General features: G+C 40.6%; 1 protein-coding gene across 7 annotated transcripts in view; it reads right to left on the bottom strand.

Annotated features, from left to right (window-relative positions):
- Window positions 1-11,847: 11,847 nt before the first annotated feature.
- Window positions 11,848-18,790, bottom strand: part of LOC137383941 (solute carrier family 45 member 3-like) — a 166,085-nt gene continuing 159,142 nt past the window's right edge. For all 7 annotated transcript variants that reach the window (XM_068057364.1, XM_068057363.1, XM_068057369.1 and 4 more), the window contains exons 4-5: window positions 18,242-18,507; window positions 11,848-15,930 (exon numbers count right to left, since the gene is read on the bottom strand). In XM_068057364.1, coding sequence (XP_067913465.1) covers window positions 15,472-15,930; window positions 18,242-18,507 — 725 coding nt within the window. In that variant the 3' untranslated portion in view covers window positions 11,848-15,471. The remainder of the gene's footprint in view (window positions 15,931-18,241; window positions 18,508-18,790) is intronic.

Here is an 18,790-nt window from a genome sequence, read left to right as displayed (position 1 = left end):
AGTGAATCAATTTTAGCTTTCATATAGACTTTTATAAAAAAAAATGAATTTTGAATTCCTTTCCTCTTAACCCTGTTTCCTGCATTTCATGCAATCTTTCCCTTTAGTTAGGACCTTGGACTCCTGTTGCAGTTCTTTCCACGTAGCCTCTATATGTGGGATGGGTCTGGTCTTTTCCTATGGATTCACTTCTCCTTTTCCCACACAGATGGGGCTGCCCTGCTACCACAAATTGCTCAATCGAAAGGCCAGCAGGAAACGTACATAACTCTGACTTTTGTACATGTTCAGAAATATTATCAGTAGGTGTCCTTTGATTTGCTGAAAGCTTCCCATGATTGGTGAGCACTGTAAGACAGAAACTGCTTGAATTTCCCAATTATGATCTGAATTGACCATTATTGCCACTCAGTTTGAACAAACCACTTTTTTATTATTAAAAGGAGCAGCAAAATAGTGGTGCTCTCTCTTTTAATGGTGGTTGGTGATGCTTGTAACTATTCGAGTGAAATTAGGCTTTGCCCAATATCATCAAATGCTTGATCAGGCAAAAGAGGACTAGGATTTACAACCAAGTCCATTGCTTTACAAATAGAGTTTGTTTATAGAAACACACTTTTAAGTTGAAACACTTTTATCAGTTTAAAGTACAGCTGAAGTCTCATTCTGTTAAGAACAGGTCCATGGGGCATACCATACTTTTTCATAAGCACAGATAACAGCAGCTGCACCTGGCAGGCATTACGAACATACGAATTAGGAGCAGGAGTAGGCCATTCAGCCCCTCGACCTGCTCCACCATTCATTAAGACCATGGCTGATCTGATTGTAACCTCAACTCCACATTCCCGTCTAGCCCCGATAACCTTTCACTCCCTTGCTTATCAAGAATCTACCTACCTCTGCCTTAAAAATATTCAAAGACTCTGCTTCCACCACCATTTGAGGAAGAGAGTTCCAAAGACTCACGACCCTCTGTGAGAAAAAATTTCTCCTCATCTCTGTCTTAAATGGGCGACCCCATTAGAGTTGCTGTTCCTGCCTTTAGTGTTGACGACAGGGTAACCTGAACGTCAGTCCTCCCAATTGGATGACTTCTCTCCTTCTGAAGTGCTTACCAATAGTGCAGTGCACTGCCATTTTCTCAAATGTCGTCAACAAGTGAAGAGGAGTTACTGCCAAAAGGTAACAATTCTCCCAGTTATCACCAATGAAAATATTATGCTACATTCTCAACAAGTACCCATCTCCTCAGTCTAGTGAGTGAGGCACAGTGTTAAGATGCTGGCCTGACTGCAAGTGCAGTCATTTTTTGGCAAGACAGATAGAAACCAGTCTTCCATCCACATTACCAGGTTACACCATGGGGACATCCTCCTCAACTCAATTCTGTTTTGAGACCAGAATTATGAAGAATGCCTTTTCAGGGATTCCTGTAGAATTTACAGCACAGAAACGGACCATCTAGAGCCCAGCTCTAGCTTATGGTAATATCAATTGGAAAGCAGCCTTTTGCTGGGTTGATGTATCCTTATGTTTTCTTCCCCAACTCAGTGGAAAATTGCCTGTCTTTTATTTGGCACAAACAGCAGGCTGGATTTTACCAGCCCTCTAGGGACAGGTTGGGAACTGGGAGGGGGTACCCGGAGGATGGTGAGGGAAGACGGGAGGAGGAGTGCCCGTTGTCTTCCCGCCATGACATTTTACCAGTAACAGGGAAGGGGAGGATGCCCCTCCCCCACCCCTGCCCCGAGACCAATTAAACCACTTAAGTGGCCAATCAAGGGTCTCCTCCCACCACCGCTGGCATTTTACCAGCCTGCACCACCGTGGCGGTAATGGCTGCCCCCAGCCCTCACCAATTGTACAGCCTCCTCCCCCCGCCCTCCCACAGCCAGGGCCTGTCTGACTGGCCCCAGTGCCCACAGACTCCACTTACCTGTTTGGGAGGGTTTCCTACTTCCATGGCATCCTCTTTCAGATGCAGTCCCAACAGTTCTGATGAACGGTCACTGACCTGAAACGTTAACTCTGCTTCTCTCTCCACAGATGCTGTCAGACCTGCTGAGTATTTCCAGCATTTCTTGCAATTAAGAAGTTGCTGTCCGAGTTTCCCTGCTCTTCCACAAGTTTCACTACGCTGACACCATGTTGATGGTTTCAGCATTGAAACACATGAAGTTGCAGTGCTTACACATTAAATACTCACTAAACATGCCAGTAAAAGTTCGGGGTTCTGCATTCAGGAGCTAGTGAATTTTTAATGGCATGATAAGTCTTCTTTACTCTGGCCCTGAGAATTAATTTTTTCAAGTGTGGAGTCTCTTCCTTCAGAATTTGCTTATTGCCGGAGATTTTTAAAAATGTAAAACTTTTTGCCTCTTTTATCTCTCACTTCATCCCATCTTTCTTTTCCTCTCTAATTTGCTTTCTGTACATGATTTTACATTGAAATAAATATTCTAATTCATATTTTCTGGTTTGGACTCTGCAGGTGGAATTTTAACATGGGTTAGTGGGTAGGATTGGGTGTGGGTGGGGGGGGGGGGTTAAATGAGCAAAAAATGGAAGCGTGTCAGTAAACCGGTTCCAACTGACTGACGTCTGGGTTTAACTCTGATGGGAGAAGGGGCAGGCAGACCACCTGCTGCCAGGAGGTGGGTTGGTACTTTAAATACGTTAATGAGGCTGGAATTCTCATGCGGCACAGTGGCGCAGTGGTTAGCACCGCAGCCTCACAGCTCCAGTGACCCGGGTTCAATTCTGGGTACTGCCTGTGTGGAGTTTGCAAGTTCTCCCTGTGTCTGCGTGGGTTTCCTCCGGGTGCTCCGGTTTCCTCCCACATGCCAATGACTTGCAGGGTGATAGGTTAATTGACCATTATAAATTGCCCCTAGTATAGGTAGGTGGTAGGGAAATATAGGGACAGGTGGGGATGTGGTAGGAATATGGAATTAGGGTAGGATTAGTATAAATGGGTGGTTGATGGTCGGCACAGACTCGGTGGGCCGAAGGGTCTGTTTCAGTGCTGTATCTCTAAACTTTCCCAGGCTTCTGGAAACCCAGCAGCTGCAGCAAGGTGAGGACAGCCTCAGGGAGAAGGCAAGCACTTTCACAGCACTCCATGTCGTCCAGGGTGAAACATCAGAACCCCGCTACCCCATATAAACCGCCGCGGGATTGGACCAACTGAGGATCAGACATCCCCTTGGGGCCAAGAGTGGGACTCCCAATGGGATCGAACCCATCCCTCCACAAAATCGAGAATCAGACCTACCCGGTCCTGCGGCCTTTTCCAGAATGTTCCTCTCCCCATTGGAAACCAAGCCTGTCAATCGAGTGGCAAGCTCGTCAATGACGAAAGACGCATGATATGGAGTTAAAACGCCACAGCATGTGGGGAAACCCAGACCTCCAGGTTTCCAGCATGGTACCAGGACTCCTCTGCTCCCCACTCATCAGCATGTTAAAATTCCCACCTGTGTGTCTGTGAGGGTTCTTTAACCTGATTGATTCAAGCGACGCACTGTCACTGTCACTTTCCCTGTTAACATGCACCACAGATCCCTTGTAGAGGGCACAATGCTGAAAAAGAACTCCAATAAGTTCCTGTGCAAAAATCCCATGAAAAGCGTGTGGGCAGCTGTAAGTGTAATGAATGACAAGTGCCGTTCCTTCACTGCTGAGCACAAAATCTGGGCCATTTAGTTCTAACAGTATAACACTTAAATCCAAGAGCTGATGATGCTTTTATCCAAGTATAGTTTACAAAAAACAATCAGCCAATGCAGTCCTAGCAGTTTGGAACAGGATTAAGCAGCAAATTTAAACACCACGTTCAAACATTTCTTTTAGAATTAAAATCCGCTCATAAAATCAGTAAGAAAAATTAAATCTAATCGCATAGGTGGAACCTTCTAATGGCTCACTGGATAATTATGTAACAAGATTTGAGCCACACACCACGCAAGTCACAATCGTGCTGTTTGTCTACCGATAAAATACAAGGAAAGCAAAGAGAAAATACGATGAACATATAAAAACAAGTGAAGTTTGAACATTTAGCAAATCTGCCATTGAAATAGAGGAACAAATCAAATCACTTCAAATATTTTTGGAGACCTCTTTTGGCTGCCATCTTGTTTTCGCCACTCAGCTGACCACATACCACCGGAAACAAGTTTCAAGAAATGGAAACAATTACAATGTTTAGAAGGGAGCAATTAAATATTTGTGGTTTTTGTGTTTGAAACACTGATAATATTTCCATTGGACATGTGTGTCTATGCAAGAAGACTCCATGCAGGATTTCAGACCCAAGACGTACCTGAAGGTACTCACGGTAGCAAAGCAACACCTCACACTGGTTACCTGCGCATAGATTATTTTATGACTGACAGCAGAACTGACCATTATTGGAGTCTACAAAGCATAGAGAATATTAGCCCCGCTCCCCATGTTGTGTGTTGTTGTAGTGTATCTAGGGTGTTGTAGATAAAGTCTAGGAGTCGAGGTCAACTAATAACTATTATATATTACAAAATATTATAAATATTATTTATTATATATGGAGCCGATCAATGATTTTAAAAGGAAATTGGATAGGCACTCGAGGGAAATGAACTTGCAGGGCTACGGATTTAGAGCAGATGAAGGAGACTGACTGGATTGCTCTAGAGAGCTGGCATCGACTCGATGGGCCAAATGGCCTCCTTCTGTGCTTTATGACTCTACTTACATTACTATTTACACTCTCCTCGAGCCTCCTTAGCTAGCATCCTTTGTGCAGTTACTCTCTCCTCTCTATAACCCATTACCATGTGACTATTGCTATGACCCTGTAGTTTTTTTTTCAGGAAGAATGCGGTGTGTCTTTAAGGCTGGAAAGGGAGCAGTACTGCTTTAAGGCAGCAAGAGCCAAAGACTGAATCAAAGATTGCATTCTCATTGCCCAGGATACAGCCACTCGGAGACTGTGATTCAAAGAGTGCATTCTCGTTGCCCGGGATATAGCCATTCAGGACTAGAGATCGAGAGATACATTGATACAATTTAATTTTGAACTGGCTTATAGTGGAAACAGACTGTTCTAACTCAGGGACACAGACAGACAGCTGGGCCAGCAGGAACAGAATAGAGATCTCTGATAATTTAAACTGAAGGAAGGGAAGTTAGACTGTAACAATCTTTTATTCCTCGAAAATTCTAAAACCAAATTAATTCATTAAAAAGTGTTTGCAAGTTGTTAATTGTTGAAATTCATTGCTGGAGAGGGAAAGCATCAATTTCAACTTCTGAATTAGACTACAGACTGTTCTACTGTCGAAGAACTTTTTTTTCCCCATCGGATGGCTGTGAGGACTCCAAGCAACCTTGGACTGTTCCACATCCGGCAGGAGCGTGAATCTGCACAGGACACTAATTTTTTCTATTTTAAATGTTGTTCATATCTTCGTAGTGTTTAAGAATTTAGTTTTTCTAATTAAACAGTTTATTTGTTGATTTAAAGACACCTGGTTTGGTTAACCTCAGTCAGGGTTAATAGATGATACAATTTGGCTGGGTCTTTCTTTAATTTGGAAAGTTTAAAAGGATATGTTAGGTGATCTGTGGTGGGACGGGATTGAATTAACAGTGTGTTTCTCCCACCACAATCAGAATTGTATATTTTGATTGGGGGCTTTGACTGGAGCGGTCGGTCATAACACTATTACATCATCATCTGTACAGTGGGGGGGGGGGGGGGGGGGGGGAGGGGGGTTGCTCGCACTGTCTCCAACATTAACACTTACATGTCCTTATACGACACTCCTATCCACTCTGACGCATCAGTGGAAACTTAGAGAATGAAAACTCACAGGGTAGCCATTGACAGTCATTAAGATAATGTGAAAATATTTTATATACAATCAAAAATAAAGTAATGCATGAACTCCAACTTTTTCGGACTGTAAGTGATGTGTACCATTGACTACCTGACTCCCCTTAAACAAGTTAAAATGCTGCATCCAGATCAAGCTGGGGAAGTAATGGGTGAGTAGGGGAGTACTTGGATGGGAACAGATTTTTATATTTTGTGAAATAGCTACAGCAACTGCTGCTGATTTGTTTGTGCTTAGAAATAAAAATAATTATTCATAATTATTCATTATTCATATTTATAGTTCTGGGAAGACTTATTCAAGTCTAGTGGGAAGTTCTGAAAAAGAGTTCTGATTCAAATATGTATATTTAAGTAGAACACCTTTGGTAGTGAAAATAGTGCTAAGTGCTGATCCAGAGATATTTGGTGAAGAATCTTTACTTGAGTTTTATTTTTTCAGCATTTACTCTGATGCATCAGCAGAAAAAGTAAAGTTGTTACCCCAAATTACATGCAGAGTTGTGATTCATAGAATGGTTACAGCGCAAGAGGCCATTTGGCCTGTTGTGTCCGTGCCATCTCTCTGAAGGAGTAACTCATCTTGTCCCACTCCCCTGCCTTTTCCCCATAGCCCTGCAAATTTTCTCTCTTCATATAATTATCCAGTTTTCTTTTGAAGGCCTTCATTTATCTACATACAATCAACCTACAAAAAACACTGCACAGTCTCAAACTTCTAATTCCTTCAGTGGAGATGCATAGTCCCCAGTCACATTTGCCACACTATACAAGTGAAACTTCTGCAGCACCAAGAGAAGTGACATCTTTATTTTTTTATATAGTTGAACACCTTCCATCTTCCATTCTTCAACAGCATCATACCTCCAAAACATCGTGCATTCATTGGGCTTAAAAACAATTACGCATTTATGGAAAATAAATAATGGAACTTACCCACAAGAAGAGTTATTTTAGGTTAGAACTGCCAGCAATAAGTTTTACCCGTACGTTACTGCCCTTGTATCTGGAACTTGAGCTGGGAATGGCACCTGGGAACGGAGGGCAAATTCCTTGTTTGTGCATGCATGATATGTCATGATAGTTGTAGTTTCCATCCTGCTCCTATGGAACTACAATACGCAGATTTGTGTCAGAATATTTATGAATTTAGGCATGAGTGGAAATAATGTTTTTTCTTTAAAAAAAAGCTTTTGGTGGAATATAAACTAGCTAATACATCAGAGGACTAGAATACAAGGAGGTAGATATCATACTAGAGCTATACAAAGCTCTGGTTAGACCACATCTGGAGTATTGTGAGCAGTTCTGGGCACAATTTAGGAAGGATAGATTGGCCTTAGAGGGAGTACAGCATAGATTTATTGGAATGATACCTGGACTGCAAGGATTAAATGATGAGAGGAGATTACACAAACTGGAGGTTAGAAGATTAAAGGGGTGATTTGATTGAAGTTTTCAAGATATTAAGGAGAACAGATAGGGTAGATGGAAACTATTTCCACTGGTTGGAGAATCTAGGATAAGGAGACAGTCTATAAAAGAGCCAAGCCTTTCAGGAGTGAACTTAGGAATCACTTCTACATGCAGAGGGTTGTAGAAGCTTGGAACTCTTCTTCCACTAGTGCAATTTTAAGTCAGAGATTGATAGATACTGGTTAACCAAAGGTGTTAAAGGATATGGGGAAAATGCGGGATTATGGAGTTAGATCATAGATCAGCCATTATCTCACTGAATGGTGGAACAGGCTTGAGGGATGAAATAGTCGACTCCTGTTTCTAATTCCAAAGCCATTAAGTAAAAATTCTGAGTTAATTTGTTTTTATGCATGACTAATGGTGACTTTGCATTGGGGTGTGAGGGAACATTTACCATGTGCTTTGAGATTGATGTCAGGTATTACAGCTTTGGTCTGCTCGGGAGTCAGATCTTGATGAATGGTTTATCTTGTTGGTAACTCCATTTTGGAAAACCAAGTATTTCCATCGCAATCAAGTAATGCAAGTCCATCCTGAGAAGAACAGCCTAAAAAAAGCTGTAAATAAGGGAGGGATAAAGAACAAAAATAATGCCCATATCTAAAGCAGGTTTTCTAGAATAGTTGAGAAATAGTTTTAGAAATATTAAATTGCCAGTCACAATGCCCACGGTCAGTTGATCAACAAAGATTTATTTTTTAAATTCCAAAATGGTGAGGCATTAGGAAAAAGGCTTTAGAAACTTTCTTCACAGAGCCACCTATTGGCTAGACCTTACAATAACATTGTGACAGCTGGCAGTAAAACTGAATGGGAATGTTGACATAGCAATTTACAATAGTAAACATTGGCACAAAAGCGCAATCCAAAAGTTGTGACAACTGCAAGATTCGTGGCCAGGATGGATGTTCTTTCAACAAGATTTTTATAGATTACATCTGAGAACGGTATCTTTCAATAACAGTAAGATGTATAGTACATTGAATCAGTCATGTGATTAGTGCTGGAGAAAGTTCGCTCTCACACAGACTGCGAAAGGACCTTGAGGAATACAAGAAACACACTCTGGGTCTCAGGCTAAGCATAATCAACGAGAGCTTTTTAATTAAAGGAAAGACTTGCATTTAGATAGCAGCTTTCACAACCTCAGGATGTCCCAAAGCGCTTCACAGTCAATGATGTACTTTTGAAGTCAGCCACTGTTGTAATGTAGGGATGCACTCACACGCAGAGGGGAATGTGAGGTATATTTTCCAATTGGTAAAAGCCCAATAGGTCCATGCCAGTGTTTATGCTTCACACGAGCCTCCTCCTACCCATCTTCATCTGACCCCATCAACTCATACTACATTCCTCTGTGCATTATTTTTATGGTGGTGTTAACTTATTTAAAATAAACAGATTCTAACCCCTGCCTGAAAGTGATAGACACAGGAACATAGTGTGAGCAAATTAAGCACCTGTACCAGAACTTTGCCAATTAGAAAATAAATGTACAGAAACATTTGAAACAATTGGCTGACAATTGGCAACTAAATGCAACAGTATGGGACAATGATGCAAGAGAATTTGATTTCATCATGGTACAAGTATATTTATTGCAACGGGTAAATTACACAAGATGTGAGTAATATATTGAAACTTACTGTTTTATTACAGTGAAGATCAACTTTGACATTTGCTGTATGTCTATTGTTTGGTACCACTGAATACCATATACTCTTAAAAAGAAAAAGGATCTTATCCTGACATACTTTCATGACCAACAAAGCAGCAAAGCATTTTGAAATACTGGAGCACCAATAGAGGATATCAGAGGAGAGGAATGTGGGTTCGACTGCCCCAGACTATGGAGCTTCTGATGTTAACTGCAATGATAAAAGGAGTGTGTGGGAAGGAGAAAGCGAGAGAAAAAGATATAGAGAAAAAAAACGAGAAAGCAAGATTTGCAGGTATCATCTTACCCAGCTTTTAGTATTTCTCATTTGGAATAGCATGGGAAAAACTAGAGCACAAAATAATTACTGATCAAGCATCAAGGCGGAATGTCCAAAATTACAGTCTTATTACTTCACTATAGTCAAACAGAGCTAAATAATGAATTATCTCCTAGGTTTTCAACACCGTCTAAGGTCTCTTGTCAGCAGATCTCCCTCTCAATGAAGGAAACGAAGAGTGTTGAAAGGGTCGAGAATACATTCACATATCCAGTTTCTTTAGCCATTTAAAGACTAAATTTTAAATCCTATCCAATCATAGGTGCCACAGAAAAATAACACTACATTTCAACATTTCTGAACTTTTTTTTAAAAATAAGCTTAAAATTGAGATGACTGAATCTATCAAACTTGATGTCATTAGCACGAAGTAGGCTGAGCCTAGTTTTAATAGTAAGGAGATCCAAATAACAAGGATACCCAGAATATTCCTAATCTTAACATTTTTAGTGTCATTATATCCTTGGCTTGTACCTGAACTCATTGAATAAATATTTAAATATATTAATTGCAGTTGAACTAGCAAGAAACAATGTGAACATAATCCTCTGATTTATATCAAAGTGCCTAAGCTTGTATTAAATTTCAAGCAAGCTATAGATCTATAATATATATTATTTTAAAATTTGTCTCTAATACTGTATAATTACAGTGGGCCACTAATGCTATTAACTGACCTATGCTAATTGGAAAACAGCACAACCCAATAAGATTGCTGAGAAACTAGAATGCTAATCCATTTTTGACTGCTTGGATGATAGCCCACCCACCCCCCAGCACCACTCAATCACTGTCACCCCCTCTCCAAACCTTTGTTAATCCTTGATCATGTGCATTTTACCCACTCTACCCAACCTTTTCTCTCTGGCAAAGACTCTTCTCCCTTCCCTGAATGCCTCATTTTAACATCTGTTGATGCCCACTAAAGTTTATCCCTTCCTATTGCGACTGCCTCCAGAGGGCTCCACCTCCATCACCTTTGTAACACCGCAGATTGGAGTCTCTAGGGTTAGAGTCATTTACGGCACATATGGAGGCCATTCGGCCCATCCCGACTCTCCATGGAGCTACGCAGTCAGTCCCACTCCCCCTCCCCAGTAGAGTAGTCTGAACATGACCTCTCTCATAGCCCGCTTCCTCCTGCCACAGCCAACAGGCAGAAACATTCTCCAAACGACTCCACAACACCCCCAAATCCAATATGAACGTAGCTATTTAAAAAGAAAGAAATCAACCTACTTAAATCAAATGGAGATCCCAACAGTTCAGTCAAATGGTTATTGTTTTATCAGCGTGCTAACCTATATTTGGCATTTACCTATATAGAACACTTTTGCCTTAGGCTGAAATAGGAGGTCTGTAGTAAAATCTAGGCCAGGATTTGAGCATTTCAATCTGCAAGGAATGGGATGTAAATTCACTGGTGAAACACATTTTAAAAGCCACAACTAGTTAGCCGATTTTCACTAAGGAGGAGAGAAGTTGTTTCCGTACTCTGGACTGGGGAGGGCCGTGATGCACCCTGTGGTCACATGAAGAATAGCCATCTGGATGAGGTACCAGAGGGTGACCATTTCACATGGCACCGTGAGGCAGGGGGAATAGGGCAAATACCAGTTTGGGACTGACGCTCAACTTCTCAGTGTTTTTTAATGAATAAAATAAAATAAAATAAAATCTCATTAATTTGATGCAATTGAAATTCCTTTGCCGTCTCCAGCAGGCAGGAAGAGGAAATGTCTCATCTCCAGTACAGTACAAGTCCTAAAAGCACCTTTTAAAAAAAAAAATTCATTCATGCGATGTCAGTGACACTGGCAAGACCAGAATTTATTGCCATTCCCAATTGCTCGAGAAGATGGTGGTGAGCCGTCTTCTTGAACTGCTGCTGCCTGCATGCTGAAGGGACTCCCACAGTCCTATTTTATTCTGATCATACTTAGTGGTGGCAGTTTGATACAACTGACTGGCTTGCTAAGCCATTTCAGAGGGCAGTTAAGAGTCAAGTATCTCTAGCCAAGATCAGGCAAGGACAGGAGATTTTCTTCTCTTAATATTAGTGAGCCAGATGGGTTTTTACGACAATCCGATGCTTGGTTACATGGTCACCATTACTGATACTAACTTTTTATTCCCGATTTATTTAATTAACTGTATTAAAATACCGCAGCTGCCAGAGTGGGATTTGAACTTATCTTTGAACTGGCCTCTGGATTACTAGTCAAATAACATAACTACTATGCTACCTTTTCCATCTGTTGAATTCCCTGAGCTCACCAAATCATCCATCACGAAGCATATTCATTGCCACTTTTAACATGGTCACAAATATCTATGGAGTGAGGAGAAACGAGATGACAGGATTGGCAAACAAAACATTTTTTGTTGTCACTATGTGAAATTGTTGACAATATGATTGTGAAGATTGCAGAGTTGCTTCTGTCATTCCAGAGATTCATCTCACCTTGAATTGGTCCCATAATTGTGTGCAACAATTTTTGTTCTCATGACAGATATTCATGGTCACCCACTTTTAATAACACCAGTGTTGGTGAGCTAGCAACTTATTATACATACACTAACAGTTCAATGGAATGTGTGCACTGGTTTGATAGATGGGTCGTTAGCATCCGTAGGAGGAGAGGGGGCAGAACAAAATTTTAAAGTCACTGATGAGATCCTAGAGTTACGAGGAGAGACTCGAGATACTGGGGGTTATTTCCACTGGAGCAGAGAAGAGCAAGAGGAAATTTATTAGAGTGCTGAAAGAGGGAACACAGAAAGATTACTTTTTGGAGCATGGAATGCCTTGCCACAAGGAGTGGTTGAGGTAAAGACCATCGCACCTTATATGGGAAAACTCTTAAATATTCAAAGCAGAGGAAGATGCGAGTCTATGGGTACAAGAGCAGGGCAGTGGTATTAGTTTTGGATTAGTCTAGCAATGATCCAGCGGAAACAGGTCAAATAGCCACCTTCAGTGCTGTAAACGTCTATGGATCTGATTCTCGTACAAGGCCTTTGTTCAATTGCGATCGGAGTGAAGACATCGTTGCTAAAAGCAAAGTTAGATCATCGCCTGGACCTCAACGGAGAAAAATACAGCAGCTTCTATATTCCTGTGGACGCCTGTTCCTTTATATATGGGATATAAATTGTCACTGTACAAAATATCTCTACAGTATAAATACAGTATTCATAGACTTTTTTTAAAACAGTTGCAAGGTCAGCAATTTTAACAAAAATAGATTTTTTTTTAAAGGCAAAATTATTAATTCTACCAAAAATAATATACCTTTTTCCCAGATGAATGATACATTTCTATAATTTAGCACTCAATTTAGATCTAAAGCCAGTTTGAGGTGAGTGATACAGACATTAAAATACTAATGCAGATGTGTACACTGTTAGCAGATTAATAACATCCATACATATGGTGAGGTCGCTTTTCAATATTAACCTGCTTACTCATAGCAGGACAACAAATCACCAGGTCATCAGCTGAACAGGTTGGAGTCAGAAGAAAGCAACATGGTGTTATTTCATTAATGGGGTCTGAAGTACAAAGGTAATTCTTTTTTCCACTGAAGTTCACCTGAATTAGTTAAATTATTTAAAAGGACTGTATTTGTACCCGAAAGAAAATGGAATTTATTTTGTTTCACTTCTTGGAGGTATTTGAGACTTCTTAACCATTCTCGCAGCTGCCAGAGCAGAAGGCCCACTTACTGGTAGATCTCAGACACGGGGTTGTACGAACCAGCAGAGTCCACAAGAATAGTCTGGCAGGTTGGTGGAGCAACTTATCCGCTGATTTACTGGATTGAGAAAGAAAGCAAGCCGACTTCTTTCTAATGGTTTGTGTTCACAGTGACGTGGCGAAAGTGACTGATTAGAGGTGAGAGCAGTCAGGTGGCACGGTACACCATGGCGTGGGAGAGCTCATGTTTAAAAATGTCATATTATTGAATTGCCAAGTTTGGACTAAGGCAACACAATATTACTGGGGGCCCATAGTTACACTGCAAAGCTCCAGACTCTCTAGCCAAAGATATCCCTGGCCTCTCAACCAGAGATCACAGTATGTGGGAGTCCCTGGAGGCCAGGGAATGCAGCCTTCAGAGGCCATGAAGGGGAGCAGTTACAATAAAAATGAATTAAAAAAATGCCCCAGGTGTATAAAAATTGATATCTGTTTGAAATTCATACTGTATTATGAAACTTTTAAGGGCACAATTTTCCTCAGTATAGGACTGAGATACTGGTCTGCACTAAGGTCCCATTAAAATTATTTTAAATGAACAAAAAAGTGGATTGCTGGAACTAATACTAAATTTGCAGTGTTTTAACAACAAGGATTGCTGATCTTTCCAAACGTTCCCTGCACTGTTTACAACACAGTGCACTGGTGCATTTCAAACCTTCCAATGTGCCACAATTGAACAGTGTACTGGGGCGTAACAATGCTGCTAAGCATGGCTGGCATTTTAAAAGCTGAAGGAATGGTGAACAAGGCATCTGTTGTGAATCCCTGTCCAGATTGGAATTATTTACAAATCAACTCAGAAAAATATGGCATGGCGTTATGATTGAGAGATTAATAATTAAACATTAGGGTGCTTGGCACATCATCAACACTGATAATGTTCCACCATAATCAACACTGGTCTTTCATCGACTTTCATCTGATTTTTCTTTCCGAATGGTTTTCCTCCACATTCAGAAATTACAATTGGGTTCCACTAAGACGACCTTGGATTATGGACGAGACAAAAGTCAGGATGTGTTTGCAATCAAAAAAGTATATTTTTGTTTCTTCCAACAATATTTTATTCAGTCTGCTTGCTCTTCCCATCTGCCTCACCACGATGAGCTAGTCTCAGGCTTGCACTGCCTTCAGTTATGTTGCTCAGCCCAAGTCGACTGAGGTGTGCGACAGGAGCCTGCGGATAGCTTTCCCCTCTTCCTTGTAAGCAAATGTTAGCTAGCGCATCGGAAACCTACCAGGAGTATCGGAGAATAAAGCCCATGTTCCCTGTTGACATGCAGCCAGAACGCTGCACCATTTAATATTCTGTTCAAAATTTTAAAAGCTGCCTTGCCACCACAAGTGCAAACTAAACCTCTCCCTCAGCAATTAGGCTGAGCACAAAGGCTTGTGCAAGTTCATCAGTAGGTGACGTACCGACTTAAAAGGGCTTTAAAAAAAAAAATTAGATCGTAAAGTAACATTAATCCCTCGTCACCCACCCCATGAAAATCCAACACCAGATATTTTAGTTGAACATTTGGAGACACCTCCTTTACTGCTACATTCATTTGGATCTGTTCCTGTTGCAGGTCTTGGAAGAGGACGGGTGGCATTATTATTGCATTTTGGCATGTTACACGTTGCCATGAAGGAGAGGGCAAGTGTATGCTTCCATGGGAGGGTGGGTTAGATTGATCAAATAGCCTCCCTCATCTTTCTGACCCATGCAGCATGGATCAAAAATATGGCTGGTGATTTGGTGATGTGCAGTGAAGAAGTTTCTTTATGGGAATCCAATAGCTTCTCCCTTTACCTGTCCTGATTAGATGGTAGCAGAACCGTGCCTGCAGAATATAAGCTTTGGTACATTTTTTTAAACAATTACAGATTCAAATTTTACATAGGGGATTGATAAGGAACCTCTATTTTCAGACATATTAAGAAACAGGTATTTAAGTCCATCCATATAATATGTAGTTTATAGGGCTTTAAAACCCAAATTAGGCTTATATAAAATAATTTTGAAACAATGAGGCGTATGAATGGAACCAATTAAAAATTGGAAGAGTGACTGACTTGATAAGCAGAGGTTCGTACATCAATATTAAATGAAAGCTGAACGGTAGCCAGTCAATGAATTAGATTCACAATTAGATCTCAGAGTTACAGGGCAATACGGAGGGGGAAAAAAAGCAATCAATAATCCAAAGACCTCTCCAGGTTTCTGAAGAAACTCCTTTAAACCTACATTCTGGTCTTAGTTGACAATCGTTGTGCTTATAATATTGTGGAAGAATTCAATATCACTCACCTCCAACTGTTACACTACCCCATAGTGGAAACCGCATCATCCCTTCATTACATCACACTAAATACTTTTCTAAATCATTTTTATCAAAAACTATTTTGTTTGCAAAATAAATAGCCACTGTCCCAAAGATGGCCGCGGAGATCATGTAAGCAGTTACTGTCTGTGTAAACTGAACAATTGTACCCAAGAGTAGAGAGGGAATGACCTGAGAAAGAAGGAAGGCACTATCCAGAATAGCTAGGTCAAGGCAAATCCCCCTCCCCATAGTAGATTGTTCACTGTCAGTAGACCCGGCAGCCATGATGACCTCACACTGAGAACCACGACTCTGTGGGATGGTGTTTCTCTCCGGAAGAGGACCTTTGGAAGACAGCAGAGGAGCAGTTGTAATCAAATTTCCATTTTGATTATATGACTTATGATTCAAGATTCCATTTTGCGAAGATGCCTTTTTCTCAATCTGGCAATTACCATCTTCGAGTTCAGTAAACTTGTGCTTGCAAAAATATACCTAAGCAGGAGAAACAAAAACGAGAACATGAACATAAATCAACGATGGATCATTGTTATAGAAATAGATATACAAAAAGGGGAAAAACTGCAAATGCTGGAAATCAGAAATTAAAGTTAAAAATACAAGTCACTCTGCAGCTGAAAAAGAAAGGCAGGTTATGGTTTCAGATGTGATGCTTCACCTGAAGCTTTTTGGAGAAGAGCTCACCCAAAACGTGAACCTGTTTTCTGTTTCTCTGTAACCTCCTTCAGTCCTACAACCCTCCCAGATATCTGCACTCCTCCAATTTGGCATCTCGTGCATCCCGGCTTTTAATTGCTCTACCATTGATGGCCATGCCTTCAGCTGTCTAGGCCCTAAGTTCTGAAATTTCCTCCCTAAACCTCTCTGCCTCTTTGTCCTCTCTCTTCGCTTAAGACACTCCTTAAAAACGCTGTCCTTGACCAATTGGTTGCCTGTCCTAATACACGATTATGATGCTCCGTGTTAAATTTGGTCCGATTTGTGGGCGGCACAGTGGTTAGCATTGCAGCCTCACAGCTCCTGCGACCCGGGTTCAATTCTGGGTACTGCCTGTGCGGAGTTTGCAAGTTCACCGTGACCGCGTGGGTTTTCGCCGGGTGCTCCAGTTTCCTCCCACAGCCAAAGACTTGCAGGTTGATAGGTAAATTGGCCATTATAAATTGCCCCTAGTATAGGTAGGTGGTAAGGGAATATAGGGAAGGTGGGGATGTGGTAGGAATGTAGGATTAGTATAAATGGGTGGCTGATGGTCGGCACAGACTTGGTGGGCCGAAGGGCCTGTTTCAGTGCTGTATCTCTAAATAAATAATTAAAAATAAAAAAATAAATAAACAATCCTGTGAAGTGCTTTGGGACATTTTGCTATGTTAAGGATGCTATATAAATCCAAGTTGTTATCCTTTTTTCATTTCTTGACTGGCCTGATGTTTATTTCCAACTTTTCCTGTTTTATTATAGAATAAATTTCCTGTGATTAAAAATCAGTAATTTGACTAAGCTGCATAAATGGCCTCAAATCTGTAACCCAAGGTTAGCTCTGGCCTGGAAGTTACTAAACCTGGGTCTGAGGATTGTAATCTTTTAGGACTATTGATACTCCACGTCTTTGTTACATCACAGAATAAATTTAATGACTAAGATACTTGTTCAAATCGAAAAATAATCTGTAGTTCGTTATTGCGAAATTCTCTCTCTACTTCAACTTCCATCCCCGTCAGCAAAATCTGCCTACGCCCTAAAAGAAGTTGAGTATGTAGGTGAATAATCAGTTGACAGATCTGAGTAAATAGTGCACATCTATTGGGCAAGGAAATAGTGTTAATTCTCTCAACTCATCCCAATCTCTCTGCATCAGCTTTATGCATAATCTCTCAGTGAGATTAACTGAAGTAGTCACAGTGCAGTGTAAAGAGGGAGATAATCAGGCTCTCTTGAAGTCTGCTAATATTATACTGCTAGATATTGTTCTTTATATTTTAATAATAGTAACTTTCAGCCTTTGCCTGTTCAACAAGGATATTTAAGTCAATTTAAAGTACCTTTGGGCTATTGATCCATTAAAGCAATGGTCAGTTTCGTCACTTCAGTAAACATAATTAAAAGCTTGTTAGTGCACACTGCAGGGAACTTCTGTCAGTTGACAGTAAGTGCAGGAAAAAGAGTTTGTTTGGCAAAAGAAAACATCTGGGTTGACTCGTACCAAATAGCACTAAATCAAAGACAGACTTATAAAAGTTTCACTTAGGGGAATGGCAATTATATCCAACAAGAGTGAAACTAACGATAAGGTCACAAAGTAGGGGAGTTGTGCTGGTCTACAGAAAAAAGAACTGAAGTCATTGATGAGGAATGTCCATTAAATTCTCCTTAAATGCAGTTGTATTTTAACTTGTATATAATTTTGAATTGTAGATTTGTGTGAATTGTCACATGAAGGGAGTAAGGGAAATGCATGAAATTGGTTGTTTGCGATGAGCATTTGGATTTGTAAAGTCCTAAGCTACTGGGCTCAGAATTTTGACACGTCTGAAACACGGACCAGCCATCATGAGCTCTGGCTGTAAACCTTACCTTTTAAATGTATGTTTAAGCATTATTTCATGCACTGTATGCTTAATAAATCGGTGACATCTAATATTCAACATACAAGAATCTTATTGATTGGAGGAGTAAATTGTAAACTGGAATGCCTATCCTTTAACAGCAATAGACTCACATCTTATTTAAACATGTTTCACTTAAGAAAAAAATCAAGCACTAGTTTGCCAGAATGTTGCCCACTAACCTGTTTTTCCTTATGATAAAGGGAGTTCAACGTGTAGGGTAGAATCTGTAGAGTTGAATACGTAAACCCGGTTAGTGCAGACATCGCTGTCACCAGGACCACACTCTTTGAAAGGCACATGATGATGGCAGAAAATGTAAAAAAGGCTATGCTGGCGAGGTATACTGCTTTGGTTCCAAACCCCTTCACTAGTTTGTCCATTATTGCTGAACAAAAGATTGAGAATGCACACTGCAGGAAAAGACCCAGACTGCCCATTCGAACACCTGCAGGAGAGAAGATTAAAAATACTTATTAAGATATAGGTACATATTTACAAGAATACTAAAACTTTCTTGGCGCCTAATGTGGCAATACAGAATCTACAGTATTGTCTGGGTTTCAGATGCCAATTCGTTATTTTGATGTCACCTGTTGCCATTTAAGTTGTCACATAGTATAATTTCTTCCATCCAAGACACCCCAAAAAATATTCTAAATGATCCTTCACTATTAATAACTGCTGATTTCTATATTGCTCAGCTGGAAGATGGCTTCTGCTGTGAATTC

Source organism: Heterodontus francisci, chromosome 25 (assembly GCF_036365525.1).
Source record: "Heterodontus francisci isolate sHetFra1 chromosome 25, sHetFra1.hap1, whole genome shotgun sequence".
Classification (NCBI taxonomy): domain Eukaryota; kingdom Metazoa; phylum Chordata; class Chondrichthyes; order Heterodontiformes; family Heterodontidae; genus Heterodontus; species Heterodontus francisci.
The sequence above is the reverse complement of the archived record's forward strand: the minus strand, read 5'-3'. Positions and strand labels throughout refer to the sequence as shown.